This window comes from Neolamprologus brichardi, chromosome 7 (genome assembly GCF_056152115.1).
Source record: "Neolamprologus brichardi isolate AB-2024 chromosome 7, ASM5615211v1, whole genome shotgun sequence".
NCBI classification, from domain to species: Eukaryota; Metazoa; Chordata; class Actinopteri; order Cichliformes; family Cichlidae; genus Neolamprologus; species Neolamprologus brichardi.
The window spans coordinates 69,117,387-69,141,893 of record NC_142110.1 but is presented as its reverse complement, the minus strand read 5'-3'; the positions used below and the strand labels follow the sequence as shown (position 1 = coordinate 69,141,893).

The following is a 24,507-nucleotide window of genomic DNA, read 5'->3' as shown; positions in this document are numbered from 1 at the left end:
GTTCGCTCGGCGACAGACGAGGCTGCTCGCTCCGTGGTTACTCTCAGTTTGCACACGCAGAGCGAACCGCACGTCGGCGCCACACAGGCACAGGTTTCCATTTATAGCAAACACAGAGATTAAACTTTATTTATAAAACCTTTATTGAGATTAAACGTTCAGATTACATCACTGAGACGTGGCCCTTTCCATCCTCGGAGCTGAGCAGCTCTGCTTTGTTTTATGCAGCCTATCAGGTCGACTCTGTCCCACTTTCTTGTGATTGGCTGCCCCTCTCTGTGACATCATCGAGATGCAACAGTAGAAAGAAACTGGAAAAAAAGAGTGTTCAGAAAAACCAGCATGGCAACAAACAAATACCAACACAAAGCCCGATGTCAGGATGTGTCCGTCCATCTTTTATGTACAGTCTGTGTTGGTTATGACACGCCTCCACGTTTGACACAGGCGAGCAGCTGAAGCGCGACACATGGAGGCTCCAACCTCAGCTTCTTATCGAGCGTCAGGTTTTGGTTACTGGAAGCTGCTTTCTGCTGACTGACAGCAGCAGATAGACTATTTATAGAAACACCTCCTCACTTACCTGTTACCTGTCTGAGCGGTCAGGTGACCCAGTCGGCAGTTACACAGGTAACGCGACACCGAGGCAGCGACAGGTGATCAAATACTCGAGTACGAGCTCCAACACGCGAGGGGAGACGTGGACGCGGTTACTTCAGGCTCTGCTGCAGACGGAGGGTCTGAACGTGACCCGGTGATGTAAACACCCTCAGGGACCAATCAGAGCCCCACCTTCATCTTCACCTGCATCACCGTCTTTACCGTCTTGTGGCATGCTGCACGGTTTCAGTGACGGAGGTATTTAAAGTCAGAGTATGGGGAGGCATGAAACTCTGCCCCCTGGTGGTGAGTGTAAAGTTTGCACAGGGTGATTACAGAAAGGATGAACTGGTGTGAACATTTTTATACTTTAAACCTTTTTCTGCCCTGACGAAGCTAAAAAGCGCCCCCTGGTGGCTGTGCACCACTTAGACCACCTAATGAAACAGTTTAAACTGATTTCTCGCCACAGGTGTCATGAAGCCGGAGCATCAGCCTGTAAACATGTTAGCCATGGCAGTCTGTGGAGGCTGACTCACTGCTGCCTCTGCTGGACGTCAGAGGACCTGCAACTTCCTGTTGTAGTGTGGCTCCTCCTCCTGGCTTTTTTAAACCGTGTAGAAAGTAAAACCTGAACGTCTCTGCAGTAAAAGCGCCGTCTGCTGACAGCGATGTCAGCATCGCGTCTAATTACCGCACTATTTGTTTACAGGGCGAGAAGCCAGCAGGTAGTCGTGGCGGTAATTACTGCTGTTGTGTGTGTCACAGCGGCGATGACAGGTTCCTGTTGTCGTGCCGCTCCCTGTGGTGAAAAGCCCACACTCCCTCTCTGCCTCGTTTATTATTCATGCTCTGGTCCTGGCGGGTCAGGCCGGGGGGGGGGTAACCCGAGCTCACCTCACACAGCCGGCACAGGGCGGTCCCATCAGAGTGTGGTGTGACGCAAAATGAGGCCTAGTTTTGATTTCGATGCGTTCCGGTAGTCAGAGCGGCGAGACCGGCCGGTGAAAGCCTGCGGAGCCACTAAATGGTGCCGGGGGCAGGAAATCTGCCTCACCTGCGCACTTCCTGCTATCACAGCGGCGTTTGTGATGAGGAGCCGGGTCAGAAATGTTACTGATCCTATGACAGCGCACACACAGGCCTGACATCCTGAACACACACAAGTGCTGCTGTGCGTGTGGGCGGTCCTGGTTCTGCTCGCCAACGTGGGTCGTGATCCAGGACCGCCATCAGCAGCTGAGCGAGGGGCCGGTCTGAGAGGAGGTGTTGTTGTTGCAGTGGTTATAGTTTTTACACAGCTGAATAAACATCAAGCAGACAGCTGATTATCAGAAGTGTGAGATGCTCGAGAATTTACTCCGGTGTCCTGTTATATTTTAGATAGCAAGGAGTTTATTAAACTTCACCGAAACAATCTGCAAATGTCATTAAAGTTTAATAAACTATCATCTTGTCTTTATTGTTAGTTGGCACATACCTTAAACACTTAAAGCTGTAAGCTAATGATAGTTATATAAGAGCAGATGCTGCTGGTGCAATAAGCTGTAGTTTTACGTCCAATGGATGATGATCTGATTAGTCGACTGTCAAAATAATCGTTTGTGGCAGCCCTAGTTTTAATGCATGCTTTAATAAATGGACAATGGAGGGACCTCTCTGATGTGCAGGTTAGCAGCTCGTCAGCTGACCTGAGAAACATGGGGAGGGCAGTAAGGAAGAAGGTGGGGGAAAGACCGTTTAAGCCTTTAAAAACAAACTCTAAGATATGCAGCCAGTGGAGTGAAGCCAGGATGGGAGTTATGTGCAGTCGTGCAGCAGCAGAGAGTATGACAGTAATCCAAACAAGATGAAGTAAAAGCACGGAGTACTGTTTCAAAATGCAGTCTGGATAAAATAGGTCTGCTGAGCGCCTTAAATGATAAAAACTGGACTTGACAGAGCCCTAATTTGTGGGTCCAATTTAAAATCAGTCCACCTTAAAACCAAAGTTAGTTTCAACAAGTTTAAAATACTCTGCCAGGCGTCCCAAATCAAAAGAGGAGGGATCACAAGGTCCGCTACGACCAAAAACAATCACCTCTGTTTTGCTTGAATCAGCATAACAGTGGAAGGTTATTCCATGCCTTCTAAGCACGCCTGCCAAAGGCTGTAGATACAATGAAAAAGTCAGAGGCCCTAGAAATGAGCCCTGTGGGACCCCAAACTGCATGGTCACATGTGATTGGTCAGCAGACTGGAAAGCTTCCAGAAAATCAGCGCCTGAGTTTTCATGTGCAGATGGATATTTGTGTGAATGTCATTCATAGCCGGATGGTCCAGCAGCCGGTCTGTGCAAAGGCTTCAGGCACTGTGGCGGCTTTAAATCACTGAACACAGGCAGGAGGCCTCAGACTCGTCCTGCAGCAGAAGCCCAAAACAGCCACACTCAGGTCGGGCGGAGTTCGATCCCCGGCTCCTGCAACACCAAAAACACTGATGAAAGTGGGAACCGCCCATCGGTCCTCAATGTTTGAACAGGAGAAAGAAAAATCGGTCAGGACCGTCATCAACCCGCTGTTATCATAACACGGAACCAAGAAGATGATCACCGAAGATTCATCGGGTGAAACTTGGCCTGTTGGCTCGTTAACGCGGCCGCTCCAACAGATCAGGTGAAATGTCGTTTGTGTAGGAAACATTTCAGTCGCTGCAACGCTCATTGTTACCCGAGGACGCCGCTCAATACCCGAGGCCGCCGCGCAACGTTTGAATGTGAGCTCGTTCTCAGAAAGCATCGACTGGTGCCAGCTAATCATGTTCCAGCTCAAGATGCAGAAAACACAACCACAGCTCCGACCGAGAAATACGACACGCTGCAGAAGACGGTGCTGGAGTGGCCACGCCCTCGGATGTTGGCCTCACCACCCAGAGGTCTGGATGCTGCATGTGATGAAGATGAAGCGAGCCTCCTGCCCGATGAGTCTGAGCTCCACTTTGACTTTATTTGGTAAAGAACGACTTTCCGTCACTTCCTGAAGCGTTTGCACGACCCTGCAGCAAAGCTTTCGTCTCATAGTCCGACCGCTCTGCGCTTCATGCTAACTGCTCTTTACGTCCGACAGCCACCAAGAAGCCTCTCAGACGTCACTGCAGTGGCCATAATGGACACTTTTTTTTGCCGTCACTTTAAGAGGAAGGATGCCGCTCTGCAGGAGGACGCGTCCACGTCCTGCCGACAGCGGAGGCCCAGCGTTGCCGTGCCCACCAGCAAAGCCCGCCGAAGGTCCACAGTCGGGATGCCTTCCTCCGCTCTGGCCCAGCGGCGTCGCTCCAGCGTCCAGCCGCCGTCAGGGTCGCTGTGTGCTGGTGGGGGGCGTCTGGCAAAGACAGACTCCGGCAGCAGGTGGGCGGGGCACGCTCGCAGGCGCTCAAGCACTACCACGCCCAACCTCAACCCGAGGTTTGCCGTTCGCCGGAGAAAGGTGGGGAAGCTGCGGACGATCGACACCCACCTGCTGGGGCCGTCCATGCTGCTCGCCAGCCTGATCCAGATGGCTGAGGAAGACGAGGAGGAAGAGGGTGTGGGGGCGGGACCGCTGGCTGAAGAACAGCAGGTGGAGGTGATCAGCGGCGTCAACAACAGGAGGAGATTTTCACGAGCCAGCAGCCTCCTCTCAGATGGCGACGACAACAGCAGCCGTTTCTCCACCACTGACGACAGCCAATCAGAAACCAGCCAGCTGTCAGAGGCGGAGCAGTTGGCTGAGGAGGAGGAGAACACCTGCTCCCCTGATCCCCACTTCTCCCGAGCCTCTAGCCCGTCCGTGTCCTCCACCGCCACACTGGAGTTGATGAAAAAGACTCCCCCGCTGCCGTCGCCGTCCCGCCCGCTGATCCGGGCGCCGCGCTGCCTCCGGAGGAATTCCTCTCAGGTGTTTACGGTAGACGCCATCCCCTACGGCTGCTGCCGCACCTCCAGCCAAAGGAAGAGGAGAAGAATCTCCACCATCTCCAAAGCTGGGAGCCCCTGGCCTGGGAGAGGCCCGCCGTTGCCCAGCCGCAAGACCTCGGTGTACTACCTCAACCACCCGGGCTTCTACCGGGGCGCCGGCGCACTGAGCCCACTGGGGCCTCGGGGCCATGACTCCTGCCTGGAGAGCTGGAGCGCCTTCCTGCTGTACGTAACCCGGCTCAGCAGAGCGAGAAGCTTCCTGTCTGACGGGGGCCGTGGAAAACCGCAATAAATATCAAATACACAGTAACACACTTTAGACAAAATGATAACAAATAATAAAATACAAAAAAACTGAGCTGCTGTGAGAGACCCACAACTTTCTTTGTAACAGCTGACACTGCTGTCTGTCTGTGTGTGTGTGTGTGTGTGTGTGTGTGTGTGTGTGTGTCTGTGTGTGTGTGTGTGTGTGTGTCTGTGTGTGTGTCTGTGTGTCTGTGTGTGTGTGTGTCTGTGTGTGTGTGTGTGTGTGTGTGTGTGTGTGTGTGTCTGTGTGTGTGTGTGTGTGTGTGTCTGTGTGTGTGTCTGTGTGTGTGTGTGTGTGTGTGTCTGTGTGTGTGTCTGTCTGTGTGTGCGTGTGTGTGTCTGTGTGTGTGTGTGTGTGTGTGTGTGTGTGTGTCTGTGTGTGTGTGTCTGTGTGTGTGTCTGTGTGTGTGTGTCTGTGTGTGTCTGTGTGTGTGTGTGTGTGTCTGTGTGTGTGTGTCTGTGTGTATGTCTGTGTGTGTGTGTCTGTGTGTGTCTGTCTGTGTGTGCGTCTGTGTGTGTGTGTGTCTGTGTGTGTGTGTCTGTGTGTGTCTGTGTGTGTGTCTGTCTGTGTGTGCGTCTGTGTGTCTGTGTGTGTGTCTGTGTGTGTGTGTGTGTGTGTGTGTGTGTGTGTGTGTGTCTGTGTGTGTGTCTGTGTGTGTGTCTGTGTGTGTGTGTGTGTGTCTGTCTGTGTGTGTGTGTGTCTGTGTGTGTGTGTGTCTGTGTGTGTGTGTCTGTGTGTGTGTGTGTCTGTGTGTGTGTGTCTGTGTGTGTGTGTGTCTGTGTGTGTGTGTCTGTGTGTGTGTGTGTGTGTCTGTGTGTGTGTGTCTGTGTGTGTCTGTGTGTGTGTGTCTGTGTGTGTGTGTGTGTGTGTCTGTGTGTGTGTGTGTCTGTCTGTGTGTGTGTGTCTGTGTGTGTCTGTGTGTGTCTGTGTGTGTCTGTGTGTCTGTGTGTGTGTGTGTGTCTGTGTGTGTGTGTCTGTGTGTGTCTGTGTGTGTCTGTGTGTGTGTGTGTCTGTGTCTGTGTGTGTCTGTGTGTGTGTGTGTGTGTGTCTGTGTCTGTGTGTGTCTGTGTGTGTGTGTGTGTGTGTCTGTGTGTCTGTGTGTGTCTGTGTGTGTGTGTGTGTGTCTGTGTGTGTGTGTCTGTGTGTGTGTGTGTCTGTCTGTGTGTGTGTGTCTGTGTGTGTCTGTGTGTGTGTGTGTCTGTGTGTGTCTGTGTGTGTGTGTGTCTGTGTCTGTGTGTGTCTGTGTGTGTGTGTGTCTGTGTGTGTGTCTGTGTGTCTGTGTGTGTCTGTGTGTGTGTGTGTGTGTCTGTGTGTGTGTGTCTGTGTGTGTGTGTGTCTGTCTGTGTGTGTGTGTCTGTGTGTGTCTGTGTGTGTGTGTCTGTGTGTGTGTGTGTCTGTGTGTCTGTGTGTGTGTGTGTCTGTGTGTGTGTGTCTGTGTGTGTCTGTGTGTGTGTCTGTGTGTGTGTCTAACATCTTAGAAGAGTAGAGACACTGTGCTCAGTGTTGTCCAATCACAGCTCAGGAACCTGCGCTGTTAGCTTAGTGTTTTAAGCTAACAGGAAGTATCATTTAGGATCAAACTGTGGGCGTGGCCTCATTTAGCCGGTGAGTCTTCACCCCTGCAGGCACAGATAATCTACTCTGAAAGTCTCACAGTGGGTTCAGATCAGATGTCACTCAAACAGCCGCCGTGTGTTTATGAACCTTTGAAACCCAAACAGCCCAGAGGAGGCGTGGCCTCCAGCATCGCTGCGCTCTGAGCGCTCTCCTCTGTGAAATCATGTGTCTGCACACTGTTTCTGAAAGCAGAGCCGCTTCTTCAAAGCTCTCCTGGTCTCTTGTCTTTGCAGAAAAGCCATCTCGAAGTCGGGCGCGCAGCACGCCGGGACTCCGGCCAACGTGTCGACGTCCGGTGCGAGCGAGTCGCCGCAGGAGCCGAGCAGCACCGTCGACTGGAGCGTGAGTCGCCTCATCAGCTCGCTCTCTGCGCAGATTTAAACAGTTCCTCCAGACGAACACGTTTCTTCTGGTCCAGACACAATAAATGTTCGATCAGGTCAATGACGAGCTCCTCCCACGTAGCGTTGGGGTGATCCACCATCTTTATCATCATCATCCTCACCTCATGGAGCTACAGACCGAGGAGACTCATGGTTTATATTTCTTCCATTTCTGAATAATCGCAGCAGCAGCTTCACCTCCTCCCCGAGCTTCCTGCTGACTGTCCCATAGTTTATTCCAGCCTCGTGCAGGTGTGCAGCTGATTGGCTGATTGTAATGCGTGTGCACACAGCGAATCCGTGAGAGCCAGGATATGTAGACGTTTAACCTCTAGGTTGATTTTCTGTCTTTTTCCTTTAAATAAAATCCCAGCGTTCATTTCTCTGTGAGCAGACGTGCACATCCGGCAGGGATCGATCCGTTTTCCCCGCCGTAGCGACATGTTCCTCGCCACGAGGAACATGTTGCTGTGCACATCTGTCCTGCTGCGCTAAAGCGTTTGGTTTTCACCCGTGAAGCTGCTGTGTTTCTGTCACAGGATAACGCCCAGTACGGCGACCACATCTGGTTTGAGACCAGTGTCTCCGGAGACTTCTGCTATGTTGGAGAGCAGTACTGCATCGCCAAGTCTCTGGTGAGTCCGCCCCCGCCAGGAAAAATGCTTTCCCTCACTGATGACGCCAGTTTGTGTTTAACAAATCATCTTCCTTCTCTCACCCCAACCGTTCGCAGCAGATGGACCCGCCCCTCTCTGTCGGAGGTTTCTTCCTGTTAAAAGGGAGTTTTTCCTTCCCACTGTCGCCACTGTTGCTCACAGGGGATGATTTTTGGGTTTTGTAGCGTCTACTTTACAATATAAAGCGCATTGAGGCGACTGTATCTGTGACTTGGTGGCTTGCAAAAGTATTGGGCCCCCTTGAACTTTCCAACATTTTGTCACATTACAGCCACAAACATGAATCATTGTTATTGGAATTCCACGTGAAAGACCAACACAAAGTGGTGCACACGAGAGAAGTGGAACGAAAATCAGACATGATTCCAAACAGTTTTTACAAATAAATAACTGCAAAGTGGGGTGTGTGTAATTATTCAGCCCCCTGAGTCAATACTTTGGAGAACCACCAAATGAAACAAAATGAAACAAAATGAAACAAAATGAAACAAATTGAAACAAATTGAAACAAAATGAAACAAATTGAAACAAAATGAAACAAATTGAAACAAAATGAAACAAATTGAAACAAAATGAAACAAAATGAAACAAATTGAAACAAAATGAAACAAATTGAAACAAAATGAAACAAATTGAAACAAAATGAAACAAAATGAAACAAATTGAAACAAAATGAAACAAAATGAAACAAAATGAAACAAATTGAAACAAAATGAAACAAAATGAAACAAATTGAAACAAATTGAAACAAATTGAAACAAAATGAAACAAATTGAAACAAAATGAAACAAATTGAAACAAAATGAAACAAATTGAAACAAAATGAAACAAAATGAAACAAATTGAAACAAAATGAAACAAAATGAAACAAATTGAAACACAGATTAATTCCCTCATGAAGCTGCTCAGCATGGCGTCTGTGGGAGTTTTTGAGTAACTGGATCATGATTGATATGAAGAGGTGAGGCTGTCCTGCAGTTTTTCTCTCTTTTAGCTCCGTGAAGAACTGAAAGCACAAACAGGCTCTGCTGGGCTCATTCGTCTGTAAATCGTTCATCACAGCTTTCAGATTTCAATGATGACGACGAGTAAATCTGATGTTTGTCTGCAGCAAACAGACAAAGGGAGGAAGAAATGCGCCGGCTGTAAGATCTCAGTGCACACCGTGTGCTTGGAGCAGCTGGAGAAGGTAAAAGCCGAGGCGCCGCTTTGGATTTACGCCCTGTTTCCTGTTTCCTCTCCTCACGTCTCCTGTGTTCAGATTAATTTCAGGTGCAAGCCGTCGTTCAGGGAACCCGGATGTCGAGCCGTGCGAGAGGTCAGTGAGAGAAGATTCTTTACAGCCTGAATGCTGTGCAGAGACGAGCTCTGTTAACCAGCTGTTGTCTTTCAGTCCAACGTCGTCCGGCACCACTGGGTCCACCGGAGGCGCCAGGCGGGCAAGTGTCGACAGTGCGGGAAGGTGAGCGTCCGCTCGCCGTCAAACGGCTTGTTTGTTGTTTATGTTGAAAAACAAACAGAGAGCCGAGAAGATGATGACAAAACGGTTTATTTGAGCCTTCATTACGTTGGTGTAGTATGAACAGATGTGGGGTGTTCCCCAAAACCAGCTGACCGGGTTGGAGTGTTTGCTGGGCCAACGCTGGCCCCCGGGCCTGATGTTTAACACCCCTGGTTTAGAGGAGCTGCCTGTAAAAACAGCTTCTTATGTCAAACTGATGTCAGAAGCTTTGGAGCTGAGTGCGACTCGTGTTTGAGGTAACAGAGGCAAAAACAAAGCAACGACTAAGTGATGGCTTATAAGGACGAAGCGGCGTGAGCGATGAAGACGCACACAGGAAGCTGAAGACGAGATGCAGGTTAACCTGAGTGCTGTCTCACCCGCAGGGCTTTCAGCAGAAGTTTGCCTTCCACAGCAAAGAGATCGTTGCCATCAGCTGCTCGTGGTGCAAACAGGCGGTGAGTGCTCGCTTTAATCAGGTTCAAAGTTCACTGAGAAAGGCCAACGAGCCGGTCTGACCCCGCGATCGTGCTGGATGAAGCTCTGACTTCCTGTTTGTGTTTCAGTATCACAACAAGGTGACCTGCTTCATGCTGCAGCAGATCGAGGAGTGCTGCTCTCTGGGCGCTCACGCCGCCGTCATCGTCCCGCCCACCTGGATCATCAGGGTCCGCAGGCCACAGGTACAAACGCACACAAACACAAACACACGCGCGCGCGCGCACACACACACACACTGATGTCTCTGTCCTGTCTGCAGTCGTCGCTGAAGTCCAGTAAGAAGAAGAAGAGGACGTCACTGAAGTCTAACAAGGCGAGCAAGAAGGGCGGTGAGGTGAGGAAGTGACGTCATCATTGTTGTGATCCTGACAGCTGATTGGTTTAAGCTGTTAGAGGTCAGACTGAGAGCTCTGAGGGTCACGTTAACCTTTCTTTTGGTTCTCAGGTCCAAGATGGCCGCTGGAAGCCCTTCCTGGTGAAGCCCCTCCCCTCTCAGCTCATGAAGCCTGTGCTGGTGTTTGTGAACCCAAAGAGCGGCGGGAACCAGGTACGTCCTCCAATCACGCACAGAAGTAGGAAAATGACCAGAATGCACTGCACAGCGAACCCGAAGCCCAAAGCGCAGACGCGGAGCGGCGCTGGGCGGTCATGTGACTGTTTTGGATCGTTCCCTCCAGCTTCTCATCAAACACCTGTTTCTGTCTCCTCCTCTCAGGGAGCAAAGATCGTCCAGTCCTTCATGTGGTACCTGAACCCGCGGCAGGTGTTCGACCTGACGAAGGGCGGGCCCAAAGAGGGGTGAGACTGCCCACTCGTATCCTGTGACCTCTGACCTCACCGCTTCAGTTAGACCAGATCGTGGGGCAATGAGGATGAACTTTGACATCGTAATGGTTTGGCATTGTAAACTCAGCTGCTGTGCTAACCTTTGACCTTTAGCGGTGGTGCATCATGTTCTGGGGAGACGTGACGACCTGAGAGAGCACAGGTAGCTCAGTGGGTAGGAGGGCGGAGCCTAAATCGAACGAAGATTAACTGATGAAAACCTGTCATGTGATTCCAACACTCGGGTCTTCTGTCCTGTCACCCTCCCCTCACGCCCAGCTGGTCGCAGCAGATGGCCCCGCCCCTCCCTGAGCCTGCTGGAGGTTTCTTCCTGTTAAAAGGAGTTCTTCCTTCCCGCTGTCGCCGAGTGCTGCAGTTCATCGGGAATCATGTGATTGCTGGTTTTCTCTGCATTACTGTCGAGGCTTTAGCTACAATATAAAGTGATGATCCAGCGCAGCACCTGTGATGCAGCGCGCTCTACTCGTGTCACCACCGCTTCACCCTGAACTCAGTGACCTTAAATGTGCACAGCAGCAGATTTGTTGGCCTTCATCTGTTCAGTTCATTCTAAACTGAAAAGAAACAACGCTTCAGTGTACGGTTTTGTTCTCCACCGTCCTCCCTCAGCTTCCTCCTCTGTCCTGCACTCACATTTTCAAATCTGTGTTTCCTGCAGGCTGGAGCTGTACGCCAAAGTGCCCAACCTGCGGATCCTGGCCTGCGGGGGGGACGGCACCGTGAGTCACAGACGCTTTATTCCTCACCACTATTTAACCAACAGATGATGGTTTGTCATCAGCGTGTCCGTGTGTGCAGGTGGGGTGGATCCTGTCTGTTTTGGATCAGCTGAAGCTCCGCCCTCAGCCTCCTGTGGCCATCCTGCCACTGGGGACTGGCAACGACCTGGCAAGGACTTTGAACTGGGGAGGGGTAAGTTAGCTCCACCACCAGTTCTGATCGTTTCCAGTTTGTTCTCATTCTTGGGCTCCAGAGCAGCTTTGCATGGTTCACAGTCAGAATAATCTTTCTTTTTATGACACCTCAGTGTAGCTGCTCAGTCTGAAGCCACTTTAGCCCCTCCAGACCCCTGAAATACATCCTGTCTCCATCCTGTCACCCCAACTGGCACACGGCTGCCCTGATCCTGGTTCTGCCGGAGGTTTCTTCCTGTTAGAAGGAAAAGGAGTTTTTCTTTCCCACTGTGGCCGAAGTGCTGCTCACAGGGGGTCGTCTGATTAGTGGGGTGTTCTCTGCTTTGCCTTACAATATAAGGCACCTGTGATTTGTTGCAATATAAATAACATTGAATTGAATATCTTTTAAAGATGAACGCATGAGTACAGGTGTTATGGAAATTAGCTGTGGGGACTAACAGTTTTTAACATGGGACTGACTCGCTGCTGCCTCTGCTGGGCGTCAGAGGAACTGCAGGTTGTTTCATAAAAGTGGAGAAGCTTCACTGCAGTTTAATACTGAAGCACGTCCACTCAGAGGACTCGTGTAAGAAAATCACGTGTGAACGCTTCTTCTTCTTCTGTGAAAACAGGAGCCAGCGTTGCTCCTTGTGTAACTCGTCCTCTTCTCTCCCAGGGCTACACCGACGAACCGATAACGAAGATCCTCTCGCACGTGGAGGACGGCAACATCGTGCAGCTGGACCGATGGAACCTGAACGTGGAGGCAAACCCAGAGGCGCGGCCCGAGGACCGGGACGAACACCAGACAGACAAGGTGAGTTTAACGCCCACCCGTGAGAGGCGACGCCCACCCGAGGAGGATCTGACGGTTTCATTCTGCTGCTTCCTTTCAGCTCCCCATCGACGTCTTCAACAACTACTTCAGTCTGGGCTTCGACGCTCACGTCACGCTGGGCTTCCATGAATCCAGAGGTCAGTGCGCTCACGGGCGCGTCCTGAAATCCACGATCATGTCTTTGTATGGTTGAGCTGTCCCCTCCCCCTGACGGCGCGTCCACAGCTGGTTTAATGAAAGATGCACGATGACTGTGTCACAGTTTGCATCCATACCAAAGCTGTTCCCACACGCTGAAGAACAAACAGAAACGGGGACAGGGCGCCCCCTGGTGGAGCATGACGCTCTAACAGGATTATTACTGATGTAGAAGATTCAAACAGAGGAGACGCCGGCATGACGCCACGTTTGTAGGTTAACAAGCTATGAAGAGCGAGTGTGGCTGTGGCGTCCTCCGCTCCTCTGTGGGGCGTTCAAATAACACAATAAGTTCATGGAGCCCTGCGACAGACTGGTGACCTGTCCAGGGTGGACCCCGCCTCTCGCCCTGTGACAGGCTCCAGCGCCCCCCGCGACCCTGAAAAGGAGAAGCGGAGGCGAATGGATGGAATAAGTTAATGGCTTAAAATGCCAAAGCAGTAAAGAAGGCGGTCCTGCTGGGTGTCTCTTCCTGCTAAAAGGACCTTCTTCTGCCCCACTGTCGCAAAGTGTGAAAGCAGGAGGGGACAAGAACGAGGTCGACGAGGTCGAAGGGTTTACCCTCAGGCTGGACATCTCAAAGGTCAATAAAGTCAGCCGTGACGCACCAGAAATTCTCATTCCCGTTTCTTCCGGGTCGGGATCGAATCGCTCGGATCGATGTTCAGCACACGAGCTGGCTCTGTACTCGAGTACTCTGCAGGCTCTTCTTCGTGGGTGGCTTTTACAGCCCAAAGCAGAGACTGCCAGCTTTGATTCAAAGGTCTGTGCAGACAGACACGTTACTGCGGAGGACGTCTCACGACTTCCTGTCTGAGACTCGGAATATAGAAACGTGATGACCACAAAGACAAACGAGGAAGTGAAACCAGCTTCGCCCGTGCACGTTACTGGTTAACGACATCTCACCAACCAGCCGTCAAAGATCCCTCACACTGATCTTTGATTGGCTGATAGTCAGCCTGTGACCCAGCGTGTAGAATGAGTTCGACCTGATCACTGCTCTCCAGAGTACGCAGCTCTGCCATGGGCCGTTTAATCACCTTTCGAACCGGCGGTGACACACAGGAAACTGCCACAGGTGTGGCGGGTCCACAGGTGTGGCAGGTCCACAGGTGTGGCAGGTCCACAGGTGTGGCAGGTCGAATCCTCCTCTGATCAGAGTGACTCAGCTGGGAGTAACATCCCACTCCTCCGACAGACGGGAATGTTGGATTTAAAACCTCCTGTAACCTTTGACCTCTGGTGTTGTTTATCAGCTTTGTAGCAGAGCTGAGTTACAGCGCTGTCATTGCTGTACTTTCACTGGTTAGAAATGCAACTTCCTGTTTCTTCACAGGAAGTCAGCAGCCTGTCAGGGGCTCTGCACTCTGGTCCTCACTCCCCCTACAGGCTAGAGATCAGCGGTGCACGGAGCCAGCTCCACACCTGTGAGCTGGTATCTGTGTCCCTACACAATAAAAGCCTCTCACGTTTCCAGGCCTCCTCAGAACATCTGGACTCATCAGCATTATTCTTCCTGCACCTTTAATCTTCTTCCAGGACCATAAAACATCTGCTAACAGCTGTTTGTGTCTCATGTGATCATTAAAAATCAGAATCAAATCCTATGAAATGAGTCCAGCTGTGTGGTTTGGGGGGGGGGGGGGGGGGGGGGGGGGTTCGGTGCTGTGGGGTCTGTCTCAAACTGTTGGTTTGATCTTTCCAGAGGCGAACCCCGAGAAGTTTAACAGCCGCTTCAGGAACAAGATGTTCTACGCAGGGGTGAGTGCGTCCTCGTGCGGCTGCTGCGCTGCTCGTCCACACGTGAACATGTTTCTAATGTGCGTGCGTGTGTGTTTCAGACCGCCTTCTCAGACTTCCTGAGCGGGAGCTCCAAAGACCTCGCCAAGCACATCAGAGTGGTGGTGAGTCGCTTAAACACACGTGTGACTGAGCGTCGTTAGAGGTGAGGGAGCTCGTCACGGCACTCGCAGCCTGACCCAGCAACGTGTGAAAGTTGTACTTTGGCTTCATGCATGGATAAAGATGACTGCAGCCGCACTAACATCATGTGGCGTTTGAATCTTGAGATTCTGGGTTTTTGGAGCGACACGTGACGAACGAGAGAGTTGAGCCTCTGCAGCTCAGGCTGTGGCAGGAAGCTCGTGGAGCAGCTTTCTCGTATAAATCCTCGTTTCCTTCCTCCTCAGTGTGACGGGACGGACCTCACAGCCAAAGTCCAGGACCTGAAGCTGCAGTGTCTGCTCTTCCTCAACATCCCCAGGTACATCTGCAGCCTGCTAACAAACATCTTTCACACCGTCTCCCTCGGTGGAATCCGGCGAGTAGATAAACAGGAAATGCTGCGTTAAAGTACGAGCGCGCTCGGTTTGTCTGCCTGCTGCAGGTACTGTGCTGGCACCACGCCGTGGGGGAACCCCAGCGAACATCAGGACTTTGAGCCTCAGCGGCATGACGACGGCTGTATCGAGGTCATCGGCTTCACCATGACGTCTCTGGTGAGCTTGCGGCCGCAGACGGCGTCACCTACAAACACCACATCAGACCACACCCATCACAGACACACGCTTACTATAAACGCTCGTTTGGTCCAGTTCAAGCTTTGCTCCTTTGTCTGCAGGCCACCCTCCAGGTGGGCGGTCATGGCGAACGCCTCCACCAGTGTAAGGAAGTGACCCTCACCACCTTTAAGTCCATCCCCATGCAGGTGGACGGCGAGCCCTGCAAGCTGGCGCCGTCCGTCATTCACATCAGTCTGAGGAACCAGGCCAACATGGTCCAGAAGGCCAAGAGGAGGATCTCCATGCCCCATCTCAACGAGTACGTCTGCTGTGCGCACTGACCCACCTCTCATTGGTCGCTCAGTAGATTCCTTTGCTCTCATTGGTCGCAGTAACAGGAAGTACTGAGCAGACGGTCATAGCTGCTGTTAGCAATGGCGTCCCACAGGGCTCGCTTCTATTCACGCTGTAGATAAACGCCATCAGATGATGCAGATGATGCAGTCTGTACGTGCAAGCGGCTTAAATGAATCAGACGTTCGTGTTCGGTGACTAAACGATGGCGTGTTTGTGTGCAGCCAGCAGCCCGTTCCAGAGAAGCTGCAGATCAGGGTGAACCGCATCAGCATGGCGGCGTACGAGGCGCTGCACTACGACAAAGATCAGCTGAAGGAGGCGTGTAAGTGTGAAGGTTACCTGTAGCAGCAGTGCTTTCAGTCAAACGCATGTTTAACTGTTTGTTTGGGCCACGTCGGACTGGGAACCTGCTGGTTCAGTCCTCAAACCAGTTACTGTTGATGGTCTGTGCCTCAGTGACTGTTTCCACTATCATGAGTCATTTGTTGTTATTTAGCTGCACGTTTCTCACTCTGACCTTTATGTTTCCTGGAGCTCTGCCGCTGGGAGTCATCACCGTCCCCGGAGACAGCGACCTGGAGACCTGCCGCCTGCACATCGACCGTCTGCAGGACAACCTGGAGCAGGTACAGCGCTGTGGGCGGGAGGAGTAATCATTAATCTACTGATTCATGTTTAAAGGATGACACAGACACCTGCTTTTATATGAGAGTATAACAGCTGATTGTGACGTGTTGGCCATTTAAAAATGAGACGACCTGACGCTCTGACTGCGATCGTTGGGACAGGTCACCTGTGAAATCACCATCCAGAGGCTGGGGGGGTTCAGTCGACCTCTACGTGCAACTGTTTGCCAAAAGCAAAAAAACTGCAGATCCTTCCTCCGTCGTACTTCCTGTGGTGCGAGTGTCGGGCTGCTCTCAGAGGGCGAAACGTGTCACAGCGTGACACATCAGACACTGATAGCGAGGAGCATCAGGGCGCGGTGTAAGGGGAAGTGGCTGACTGTGTTTGTAATAAACCTCAGCTGTGACCCAACACCAACCGAGAAAAGCTGCACAGACGAACAGCAGCTCGCCGTCCTGCAGCGCGAGTGCGCCCTCTGTCGGGAGAGGCGGGGCTCTCTTATTTAATCACATGTGGACAGTTTCCTCTGCTCCTCCTCTGAAATGTAAAAGTGCGTCTGCGGCTCTGTGCGGCGCTGCCTCTCACGCTTCTCTTTCTGCTCCTCCAGGACGGCGAGGCGCTGAAAGGCGAGAGTCTGTCCTCGCACAAGCTCTCCATGAAGTGGTGCTTCCTCGACTGTAAGTCCGAGCCGACCTCCTGCGTTCGCGCACAGACCCGACCTGCACAAACGCTCTCTTTGTCTTTCAGGCACGACGGCGGATCGTTTCTACAGGATCGACCGCGCTCAGGTAAACGCAGCAGAGAAGCACCTTTACTGTGTCTGAGTGCGTCCACGGGTGATGCAGGCGGGAATCGAACCTTCAGATTAGCAGACTACCTGCTGATTGGTGCAGCTTTCTCTCTGCTGGCAGTGATGATCGATGACCTGCAGCCAGGTGTGTCCTGATGTTTGTTTCAGGAGCACCTGAACTACGTGACGGAGATCTCTCAGGAGGAGCTCTACATCCTGGACCCGGAGCTGGTCTCCAAGGAGACGGTGGGCACCTCCCCCAGCATGCCCGACCTGGTGGACTCGGAGGAGCATCAAGACCAGCAGTTCGCCTTCCCCTGCTCGCCGCCCTCCCCCACCTCCCCTACCTCGTCACACAGGTGAGAGAAGACGTGTGTTTACCTTAACTTGCTGCTGCCTCTGCTGGATGTCAGAGGAACTGCAGCTTCTCGCCCTGAAATAAGCTCCTGGTGTTTGAAGTGCCGTTTCCATGGAGCTGCTCATCCCTCCCCGCTGGGACGCCGCCGCCACTTGAATCAGGAATAAAAACAGCGCTGTGTTTGTTTCAGATCCCGAGATCAGAGGAAGAGGATCTCCAGCGACAGCTCCGTGGTCGATGCTTTGACTCAGAGCTCCTCGAAGACCGCCCTCTGCAGGTAGCAACACGCACTCGCACACCTGCTGCTGGAGGAAGTGATCAGATCCTGTAGAGTCAGCTGATACTCGCTCAGTGAAGTCTGTGTGATATCTGTAAACACAAATAACAGGAATGAGCAGTTTAAATATGAAGACTTCCATGAGAGCGCCCCCTGCTGGCTCCACCACTGTGCCGTCTGCTTTTTTTCACGGCACAGTGCATTAATAACAGACTGTATATAAACGATGGACGTCGCCTGCATTAATAACAGACTGTATATAAACGATGGACGTCGCCTGCAGTCTAAGCGATGTCCAGGAGGGGGCGACGACTCTGGTCTGTGAGATGATGATCGCTGATCTTTGACTCAGAGCCGAATAGGAGCAGGGGAGGGTTCAGGGCGGGGCTTGAGCCTGCAGTGTCCCTCAGACCTGCGTCCATCTTTTATTAACATTAATACATCGAATTTGTACGTTTTAAATTGGCAACATTTTATCCCCATGAAGGCTTTGATGCTGCAGTTTGTGGTAGACTCGTGTGTCCTCGTGTCCACATGCTGTTTGTGTTCCATGTGCTGACTGACCTGTCCATGTTGTCTGTGATCTAAAGGCGAGGAGCAAAGATTATCAATGTGCATCGCTCCAACACGGCCGCGGCTGATTTCAGACCCGTCATTAGGTACGACTCCACCTGCTTCCTGTCTGCTGTTTCTCACACAGACACACACACACACACACAGACACACACACACACACTCACACACACACACACCTGCCAACATTTCAGCTTCACAGCTTTTTTTGTGCCTGGTTTGTGATGTCATGGTGATGTCAGGTTGTTAGCCAATAAGAACAGCCCAGGTCCAGAGCCATAATTTACATAATGAGTGACGTCAGCGCCCCCTCCTGGACATTCAACAGAATATCAGAAGCCATGTCCATCTTTATTATACAGTCTGTGGCCTGAGGTGCTTTGGCGTCTGTTTGTGCAGCTCTCTGATTGGCTCTGCAGAATAAAAACAGGCAGTTTAACTGCAAGACGCCGCAGGTGCTCAGAACGCTCGCTGTAATGCAAGACCATAACGAGAGCGTCCCCGCTGCACAGACCTGGCTGACACACGGTGACAGATTAGCTGCGTGTGCAGCGGTCTGATCCCGCGAGGACACGCACAGACGTGCAGGCGTGACAACCTCATGATGTCTCGGTGCGAGTTCTGTTCACGAGGCGGGCGGCTTTCAAAGGGAGAAGCTCACGAGCCCCCGACTGTCCCAATCACCCTGCACCTCAGATTTAAGCTCCTCCCTCTGTCACATGACAATCTGATGACCTATCTGTGTCTTCTCTCACTGACAGACCTCCTGCTGCTACCTCACACGACCCTGAAAAAGGTAAAAGCCCTCCTCCTCCTCACTTCTGCTGTTGAACACTTCAGCGTCAGTTCCAGCGTCTGTCCAGCAGAGGGAGCTGACAGGCTGTGAATTTAAAGTGAAAACAATTAACAGGCTGTTTGACACCTTGTGTCTGTTTCCTGCTCTCCAGATGCAGAGCTGATCAGCTGCATCAAGAAGGAAAACCTGGAGCGGGTGAGTGTGGACGTATTGATCGTTACCAGTATTGATTTCTGATTGGGCAAAGTGGTTTACTGAGCATGTGCACTTTGGAACAAATCGCTGTATTTGTTGTGCAGCTCCGAGAGCTCCACCAACAAGGGGCGGACCTCCTGCTGCAAGACGGAGACGGCTGCACGCTGCTGCATCACGCCGTGGAGGCCGGCTGCAAAGACATCGTCAAGTACCTCATCGACAGCGGTGAGCGAATCGTGGAGCGGTTTGTATTATGAAGGCTAAACGTTAAGAAACGCGATTCTGATCACTGAGTGCAAAGACGGCCGAGCCGCCGGCCTCACGCCACGCTGCTCCTCCTTTATTACACTCAGCTCCTCGGGACTCCGAGTGGAGGAGTTCTTCGACTCCTCTGATACCGGTCAGGAGAGAGCGCTCCCCACCGAAGCTGCCAACCTGATCCGTGATCTAGAGAAACGCTTGTTTCTGGACGTTCTCAACAGAAACTAGAAGCAAAGTACGAACTAGAAAGTTTCAGTTACTGAACTAAGAAGCTAAACTTGTGTAGTTGGACCTTCTCATCTCACTGGTGTCAAGCCAGCCTCCACTTTGTTTTACGTTCCCTGTGTATTCAAAGTATTATGGCAAAAGATGTGGAAACCTGATTTCAAAATAAAAGCTCCTGAAGCATGACTTCTAAATAAAAGCCAACTTCCAGTAAATTAAGAGCACATTCACAAATATCAGTTAGTCTTGTTTGCAAACTCTAATGTTGGATACAAATGACATACCCTAGAATACCCGTATTCTAGTAGCAACATGTCAATATTAAAGCCATCTCCTTTTGGATTTCAAAGTAAAAGCCCTGTGAATTTTCATTTTTGAACTACTCTTTCAATGACTTCAGAATGCTCTTAAAAGCAAAAGTCATATTTACAAAGACTAGTTGCATTTTATATCAGGACTATCCAACCACAGAAATTTGAAATTGCCTATATTTGACTTACTCTTCTAACGATTTCAAAATGCTCTAAAAAGAAAAATTCTTGTTTCCACAGAATAATTTCACTCTGTATTTACAGTATACAGCCCCACAGTGATACCATGTCAATATCAAGTCAGTCTGATTTTACTTTCCAAAGTAATGGCCCATTGAAATTGCCCGTATATGACTTTTGTAACGATTTTGAAATGCTCTAAATAGAAAAAATCCTGTTTCCACAGGATAATTTCACCTTAGATCAACAGTATGCAACCTCCTGATGTCACCATATCAATTTCAAGTCAGTCTGATTTTGCTTTCCAAAATAAAAGCCTTTTCAAATTGCCCATATATGACTTACTCTTGGAGCGAATTCAAAATGCTCTAAAATGTGCTATTAGGGTACAAGGTTGTGTCATGTAGATCTAACATTAGAGTTTTTAAACAAGCCTAAATTATATGTTATTATGTTCTTAACACATCCGTTAATTCACTCGAAGTTGGCTTTTATTTTGAAATCCAGTTTCCACGTCCATTCCCGTAATACTTTGAATACACAGGCAACAGAAAACAAACTGGAGGCTGGCTTGACACAAGTCTCATCTCCGAGCGCGTCACCCTGAGACGCCTCACGCTCACGTCCTGCCCGTTCCTGTAGCCCTGAGCTGCATTTAGTCTCCTCCTCCTCGTCTTCGTCCCCAGCAGCAGGTGATCGTGCACACAGGTGTAGCTTCTTTGTGGGGTCAAATCAGGTCGTACGAACGTGGAAACAGGGAGCCACTCCGACTCTGTCCACTCACAAACTCGAGCTGCTCCTCGCAGCATCACACGCTGTCGCCGCCACATTAAAGCGCTCTGATGTTAGTCTGTGACGATGACTCTGTTTGTCTCGCTGCTTTCAGTGCCCACGTCCCACCTGGATGTCACCGAGAAAGAGACGTGAGTCAGCTTCCATTTCCATCTCAGTCGATTCCTGCTGAACGAGGCTCGGCGCCTTCATGTGCGTTTTCGTTCTTGTTTCTTTCAGAGGGGAGACGGCGCTCCATAAAGCCGCCACTTCCTGTCAGAGGAGCATCTGTAAATACCTGGTGGAGGCCGGAGCGTCGCTCATGAAGACAGACCTACAGGTAAAACAGGAGATACTTCGTGTCCATGTTTCCAGAGAGATTGAAAATGTGACGTCATTCAGGGTAAAACCGCAAAGGATTCTGGGAACTCGTGGCGAGAGGTACTGGCGCACGCAGGCTTTCACGTGAAAACAGTCACACAGCGATACAAAGAAACAAAAATGTCAAGAAGCTGTTGTGTTATTAACTGCAACAGCCGGTCACATGACAGCCACGGGACGCCGACGGGTAAAGAGATCGTTGTTATCGGATTACGTCGTGTTTCCGTAGTAACAAAGAGGCGACGGATGGCCTGGACTGCAGCCATTCAAAGACCAAATATAACGTCCCCGAACATCCAGCTCACAGGTTAGTCTGCTCCAAGCATGTTGGATCAAGAGTTGGGAGGTCGCCTTGTAATCAGAAGGTCGCCGGTTCGAGTCCCGGCTCGGACAGTCCTGGTCATTGTGTCCTTGGGCAGCAAGACGCTTCACCCGTTGCCTACTGGTGGTGGTCAGAGGGCCCGGTGGCGCCAGTGTCCGGCAGCCTTGCCTCTGTCAGTGCGCCCCAGGGTGGCTGTGCTACACTGTAGCTGCCATCACCAGTGTGTGAATGTGTGTGTGAAGCGCTTTATAAACACAGGCCATTTACCATAGTTAATACGTCATTTTTCATAACATAATTAGAATAGGCAGAATAATAAGCACGTCTGGCGCTGAACAGAAATTGTGGCTCCTTTGTTGATTGTGCATAAACAGTGAATTGTCCTGACACAATATTGCGTTTCGCTTCTGTTTTGTTATGAGTGTGTTGCGTCTGCATGGTAGCAGGCTTTTATTTTGAAAAATGTGTGATCTGGTTTCCTGCGCCTGCTCTAGTTAATAGCAGGTCGAGCGTGTTAGGAGACGTTCCTTTCAGACACTGGAAGCATGAAGGAATTCTCTTCTACACCAGACGTGCACTTAAAGCCCCACAGCAGGTGTTTCACCCACTCAGACCCCACAGCAGCATCCGTTATGAACCCTGCAGGAGGGCGGCGAGGAGCGAGTGACTCTGACAGTCGGGACAATCCAAGCTTTTGAAGACACTGCGTTGCCAGAGTGTAACGGGAAAAACAACAAAGCTTTTAAAAATGTACTTTGCATCCCTACAAAACCAGAACGTTACCTGGTGACGCAGGTACGAACATGAAAACACAACAGGCCGGCACAGCGCCTCCTGCTGGCTGAGGGAACAACAGCGCGGCTCAGGGTGAAGCTGCATTATGTTTGCAGCGGCGCCCTGAGCTTAGAGATGACAGCCGGGCCTTCGCCATCCGTGCACGGTGTGTGTGAGTGTGTGTGTGAGGTTTCTGCTTGTGAATGAGGCCCAGTGTCTGAAGCTGAGCGGAGCAGCAACTTAATAAGAGACGAATCAACACGAAGCGGCGCACGCGTCTGTAAATCACGATGTGGCGTCCCAGCTGCTGCGCTGGTTGGTTCCTCCGTGCGTTTTGTGCTCGTGGACACGAAGGATGTGAGTTGGTGTGATCGAGCTTCCCGCTGCACGTTTGCGTGTCGTTCTCAGGCGCAGTCACGGCCACCAGCACAGCCACGGCGCTCTAAATGGATCTCCAGCAGTATCTGACCCACTTCTATAAAGTGATTAATGTTGTGTGTCACTGAGAAACGAAGCGCCGCGGGATCCCCCGGCCTCGCTCCGGCGCATACAAAAGGCCACGGCTCACCGTCGCCATGGTGAAGCCAGTGGTAACAGGAAGCAGCCCATAATCTGAGTTTCTCTTTGTCGTCTCCTCTCCAGAGGAGGAAAAGAGTTCATGTGTTATTTAGTGTTGGTGTGAAGCAGCGAGCAGCTCGGAGCCGTCGCCGCCGCAGTTCCTCTGACGTCCAGCAGAGGCAGCGTGTTCGCAGCCCGATACACAAACTGTTCTCCAGAGATCCTCCTGCATTACGCCCGTTTTCATCACTCACCTGGATCAGGGGCGTGGCCTCTTTGTGACCCAGACGGCTGAATCACATCATGTGACCACTGATGTCACTGTGAGGTCACACTGAGAGTTTGATGAGTGAAATTTGAGGGTTTTATTTGCAGGTGGAGCCTCGGCGTTCCTCACCAGCCCGCCGGCTTTCTTACAGCTCTGCTCGTCTCTTTCAGGGGGAGACTCCCAGGCAGCGCGCCGCCAACGCCGACGACCCGGAGCTGGCTGATTATCTGAAGAGCTGCCAGCATTACCAGATGATCCAGCGAGAGGACCAGGAGACGACCGTGTGACCTCCCGAACACCTCGCTCCTCCCGCCCTCCTTCGTATTTGTCCTCTGCAGAGCGACGCCGGCGCAGACGGCAGCGTTGTGCTTCTCGTCTGCTGTGCGGCGGCAGGACAAGTGATTGTTGTGTTTTTGTCCAAACGCCTGAAAACCCTCCAAACTACCCAACAGCGTAAACACGCCTGGACACTAAAACAAAGTTTCCTCTTCAGGCCACAGACTCTCAGATCTGGTTCAAACTGCATTTTGAAAACGTCTTCATCGACTGAACATTAGCGCTCTGACCTCCGCGTGACGACGTGCGACGGCGAACAGCGGCGGCTTTCACCCCTCTGCAGCTGAACGCTTTCGCCGCATCACAGAAAAGCTGCAAACGTGTCTTCTTTAAGCTTCTAGTGACCTTTTGGATGTATTTGTTTACTGGACAGAAATAAGTGTTTGGATATTTAACTTCGGCTCACGCAGCTTATTTATGACGTCTTCGTAGAGATGTAACAGATTTTGTTTGTGATCAAACTGAGTTTTAGAGATTTTAGTCACACACGAGCGTGTTTTTGTCACCTGACTGTAAAGCGCGACGCTTCCTGTGATGTGTGTAAATAGCTGCGACGCCTGTAGGCTGGTCGGTGTTGGAAACGTTAAGCTGAAGCTCAAAGCAGTCACGCCCGTATGATTAATAATCACCTTTAGATAGCAGGATGACAGGATGCTGCATTATATTCAACTAATAACTGTTTGGTTTGATCATTTCTGAGTGACCTGCAATAAAGCATGTCAGCAACACTTGCCCCGCCCATTTATTCCCATAAACAATCACGTTTGTTCATGTTTGTTATTTCGTCACTAAGAGGACCAGAAGTCTCGATAACAACAACAAAAACCCAATCTCACTGTCAGCACTCACCTGTGGCTTTTAACCCCGCCTCCTCCTCAGGTGTCAGGCTGTCCCGTCACTGAAGAAAACACACCTGTGTCAGCTTACCTGAGCAAGAACCGGAGCGCACTCACCTGTCCCCGAACCTGGGAGGCCTGAAGCAGCTGCAGGTCTCACTGATGGTGTGAAGTTGATTAAAAACATGATGATGTTTTATACCGAACAAAGACATTAAAAAGCCATTTGAAAAAAATAAAACATAAGAAAGAGAAAAATGCAACACAACAAACGGAGACGTTCAGCAGATCTTTGTCAGCCGGAAACATCGACCTGCTCAGGAGCAGCAAACATGATGAAAGCAGTGATGCAGCCTGAGGTTGGAGCTTCTGCCTCACCTGAGAGCCGTCAGACCCAAACAAGCGGCCCTTCCACCAGCGTCCATCGTGGATCCATTCTCAGCTCAATCCTCTATCAGCGTCATGCAGATGCCGCCTGAAGATGGCGCTACACTCTGTCGGCTTCACGC

The 24,507-nt window shown here is 51.0% G+C and overlaps 1 protein-coding gene across 2 annotated transcripts; it reads left to right on the top strand.

Moving 5' to 3' along the window:
• Nucleotides 1–3,611: 3,611 nt before the first annotated feature.
• On the top strand, nt 3,612–23,890 carry dgkzb (diacylglycerol kinase, zeta b). Of its 2 annotated transcripts, XM_087844261.1 has the most exons (33): nt 3,612–4,759; nt 6,692–6,800; nt 7,381–7,476; nt 8,630–8,707; nt 8,780–8,836; nt 8,912–8,980; nt 9,406–9,477; nt 9,586–9,702; nt 9,780–9,854; nt 9,966–10,067; nt 10,236–10,318; nt 11,025–11,085; nt 11,165–11,278; nt 11,939–12,079; nt 12,159–12,237; nt 14,007–14,062; nt 14,143–14,205; nt 14,491–14,564; nt 14,688–14,799; nt 14,922–15,121; nt 15,381–15,481; nt 15,694–15,785; nt 16,394–16,463; nt 16,534–16,574; nt 16,745–16,935; nt 17,125–17,211; nt 17,802–17,870; nt 18,546–18,580; nt 18,732–18,775; nt 18,880–19,000; nt 20,639–20,675; nt 20,764–20,863; nt 22,997–23,890. In XM_087844261.1, exons 1-33 carry the CDS (start codon nt 3,678–3,680, stop codon nt 23,111–23,113), a joined length of 3,945 nt encoding a protein of 1,314 aa, XP_087700387.1. In that variant the 5' UTR covers nt 3,612–3,677; the 3' UTR covers nt 23,114–23,890. The 2 variants fall into 2 exon arrangements, with proteins under 2 accessions (XP_087700387.1, XP_087700386.1); XM_087844260.1 differs by having other exon boundaries at nt 8,630–8,836.
• The last annotated feature ends 617 nt before the right edge of the window (nt 23,891–24,507 follow it).

What these genes read in the sequence shown, in the direction of transcription:
- dgkzb (XM_087844260.1), top strand. Translation starts at nt 3,678, where the DNA reads ATGCTAACTGCTCTTTACGTCCGACAGCCACCAAGAAGCCTCTCAGAC. An exon ending in TCCCCTACCTCGTCACACAG is followed by an intron (nt 16,936 to 17,124) that starts GTGAGAGAAGAC and finishes TGTTTGTTTCAG; the next exon opens with ATCCCGAGATCAGAGGAAGA. An exon ending in AGAAGGAAAACCTGGAGCGG is followed by an intron (nt 18,776 to 18,879) that starts GTGAGTGTGGAC and finishes TTTGTTGTGCAG; the next exon opens with CTCCGAGAGCTCCACCAACA.